Consider the following 3,438-nt stretch of genomic DNA (forward strand, 5'->3'; position numbering starts at 1 on the left):
GTTGCTTGCATATTTCGCTGTCCAAAGGTAGGCCCAAGGTGTTGTGGGATTGGTTAGCCATTTCCACCAGATTTTGGCCCCCATAACCATATTACTATGTTCTGGGTCTCTTAGTCCAATTCCCCCTGCCTTTTTGGGAAGACATGCTTTCTCCCATTTTACTAATGCCCATTTTCGATTAGGTCCCGAATTACCCCAAAGGAAGTTTCTCTGAAGCTGTTTGATAGCTTTAAGGACCCATTTGGGTGCTGCCAATATGGAGAAAAGGTAAAGAGGCATGGTTTGAAGCACTGCTTTGATTAGAACTAGCCTACTTGCCATATTGAGCGCTCTATGCGTCCACAGGGATAATCTGGCTTCCAGTTTCTCTAAAAGATTGTTCCATGAGGCATGCTTAAGAGCCGTGGCAAATAAAGGAGCCCCCAAATACTTAGATGGAAGGGAAGCAATGGAAAAACCAAAGATACGGGCAATAGTTCTTTGGATGGATGGCGAAGTGTTGAAGAAGAAGATCTGGGATTTGACTTTGTTGATGAGGGCACCAGAGGCCTCCGAAAAGTCTGCAAGAATAGATTTAAGGGCTCGAGCTTCTTGAACAGACGGGTGACCAAAAAGCAGGTTGTCATCAACGAATTGCTGGTGTGAAAAAGCAGGGACTTGGTGGAAGGCTAGACCTTTGAGATGATGAGAGCGGAGGGCTTCTTTAATGCTACGACCTAAACCTTCAGCCAAAATGACAAACAGGAAGGGTGATATAGGATCCCCTTGGCGGATGCCTCTGGAAGGACGAAAAGTGGGTGAGGGGATTCCATTGATGAGAATAGAGAAGAACGAAGAGGAAATGAGACTACTGATCCATCTAATCCAAGAGGGGGCAAAACCAAAGGCTTGAAGGACTTGTTGCAGATATTCCCAACTGATACTATCAAAAGCCTTAGATAAATCGAGTTTGAGCAACATACCTGGTTTTTTTGTGTGCTTGAGAGAGTGGATTATCTCATGGGTTAGAATTATCCCATCCGTAATCTGCCTTCCTTCAACGTAACCAGTTTGTTCTGGAGAGATGAGAAGTGGAAGCAGGGGCTTCAATCTGGAAGCTATCACTTTGGAGACAATCTTGTATATGATGTTGCATAAGGCAATCGGACGGAATTTATCCGGAGTGGATGATTCCTCTTCTTTAGGGATTAAAGCTATGAATGTTGCGTTCAGTCCTGGATACATCCATCTGAGGGTACGCGATTCTTCCACCACTTGCCACACCTCCCATTTGACCAGATCCCAAAAGTGATGAAAAAAATTTGAAGTAAAGCCATCGGGTCCCGGAGCTTTTCCTGCTTTGAGTTGATGAACAGCATCATCAACTTCCTGGAGGCTTATGGGTTTGAGAAGGAGAGTGTTATGCTCATCCGTGATTAATTTGGGAATATTGCTGATGATTTTCCCGATAGCTTCTGTTCTGTTTATATCCGGCTCTTGATTCATCTTCTTGAAGTAGTTGAGGAACACCTGTTCTATCCCTTCATGTGTTTCGATTTTGCCTCCTTGTTCATTGGTCACCCGGGAAATTTGATTAATCATTCTCCTTTGCACTGTAGATTTGTGGAAGAATTTCGTGTTCTTCTCACCCTCCTTCAGCCATCTAACTCTCGATTTTTGTCTCCAGAGAGTTTCCTCCTGTGACTCTCGCTCGAGGAGTTGATTCTCTAAGGACTACTCTTTCTTGCTAAGTTCTTCCGAGCGTCCTTCAGTTATCATTCTTTGCTGAACCACTTTCATTTCTTGATTGAGGATTTCCTTAGCCTTAAAAATGTTGCCAAAGACAGAGTGATTCCATTTTTTAATTTCCCCTTTGAGATATTTCAGCTTCCTTTGGAATGAAGCCATTTTTGTACCATCCGTAAAATTGCATTTTTCCCAGGTTGCTTTAACAAATTCGTTGAAGTCCGGGTGAGACATCCAAAAAGCCTCAAATCTAAAGGGACGTCTAATATGGCAGCCAGGACGATTCCACTGGAGGGCTATCGGCCAATGATCGGAACCAGAGTAAGGGAGAATAGAAGTTGTGAATTCTCCACCTACATGAACTGCATTGTCAGAGATTAAAAAGCGATCCAGGCGCGATGCTATTTGCATTGGACCTGTCCGTTTGTTGTTCCAGGTGTAGAGGCCATTATTAGTAGGAATATCTATAAGCCAATTTTTCTGTATGAAATTCTTTAATAGAGATCCGTCCCTGTTTGTTCTGCATCGGCCTCCCTTTTTTTCCTCCACCGAAGCGATCATATTATAGTCTCCTCCAGCTATCCATAACGGGTATTGCCTATCTGTGCTAAGATTTGTTAAAGCCTCCAGAATTTCATTCTTCTGCTGGGATTCTTGGGGAAAGTACACATTAGTGATGTGCCCATAGATGTTGGTTCCTATTATATGGAATATTGCTTGGATAAAATTTTTATTTGCATGTATGTTGGTCATTTGAATCTTTCTTGCATCCCAAAGCACTGCAAGTCCTCCAGATGCGCCCTGAGCATCAACAGCTGCTACTATCCCCCCTGGCCAGGCCTTAGCTGCTATTTTTTCCAAAACTGTCGAATTACATTTTGTTTCCTGTAGAAAAAGAACTGCTGGTTTTTCTTCCATTAACATGTTTTTTAAGAGTTTTCCTTTCCTTGGGCAGTTAAGCCCTCTGATATTCCATGAGATCAACTTCATTGGGAAGGTTTGGGATTGATGTTGTAATACTTGGTTAGCTTGGCATATCTGCCAGAATCTACCAGCACTTCTCCAATCTTGATGGTTCTTTCTAAGGTAGTTTTCCTTCCCCTTTTTTTGCTGTCTTTTGTAATGAATTTGCCGTCCCATTGGCTGCCAATTTGAACCCCTAGTGAATATTTTTTCCGGGCTTTATTGAGGACTTCCACTAGATTGTCCACTTGTCTGTCAGGTATTTTGTCGAAGTTCCCTGTTTTACAAGCCTGTTCTAATCCCAAGAGATCTAGCTCACCAATGTCTATTGATTCCGAATCCTCCTCCATGATTTGTGGTTCCTGAGAGTGACTATCGCCTTCCTTCTCATTTTCTATGCTGGGATTTATGCCATCTATATCCATTTCAGGAAGGCTCCAGTCTTTGGAGGCTGTCTTGGGCTGATTACCTTCTAGATCTATCTCCTTTTCTTTTTCTTTCGATTGGGATCGATCCATTTTTTCCTTTTCCTGAGTAGGCCCTCTTTTATTATGGGTTGAGTCGTCTGGATCTTGCGAATCCTGATTATCTAGTACTGCAAAGCTATTACTAGTAGATGGCTTTGATTGATTTCCTGGGGGTGTCTTTATAGTAACAGCTGGTTTTTTACTCGCTCTTCTGCGATTTGTCACTTTGGTGAAACCATCTACCGATGGGTTTTCCTGTTCAGATTGAGTCGTAGGTTTGCTA

At 42.8% G+C, this 3,438-nt stretch overlaps 1 protein-coding gene across 1 annotated transcript; it reads right to left on the reverse strand.

Annotated features, from left to right (window-relative positions):
• Positions 1-1,713: 1,713 nt before the first annotated feature.
• Positions 1,714-2,643, reverse strand: LOC149231781 (uncharacterized). The gene has a single exon (XM_089381746.1). The coding sequence runs from the start codon at positions 2,641-2,643 to the stop codon at positions 1,714-1,716; it is 930 nt and encodes a 309-aa protein (XP_089237872.1).
• Between the last annotated feature and the right edge of the window lie 795 nt (positions 2,644-3,438).

The sequence above is a fragment of the Pinus tabuliformis genome, chromosome J (assembly GCF_031772625.1).
Source record: "Pinus tabuliformis cultivar Carrire ecotype Pingquan chromosome J, CPIR1, whole genome shotgun sequence".
NCBI lineage: Eukaryota > Viridiplantae > Streptophyta > Pinopsida > Pinales > Pinaceae > Pinus > Pinus tabuliformis.

Bases quoted from the DNA above. Each gene is read 5' to 3' on its own strand.
- LOC149231781 (XM_089381746.1), bottom strand. From the start codon at position 2,643: ATGGAAGAAAAACCAGCAGTTCTTTTTCTACAGGAAACAAAATGTAAT.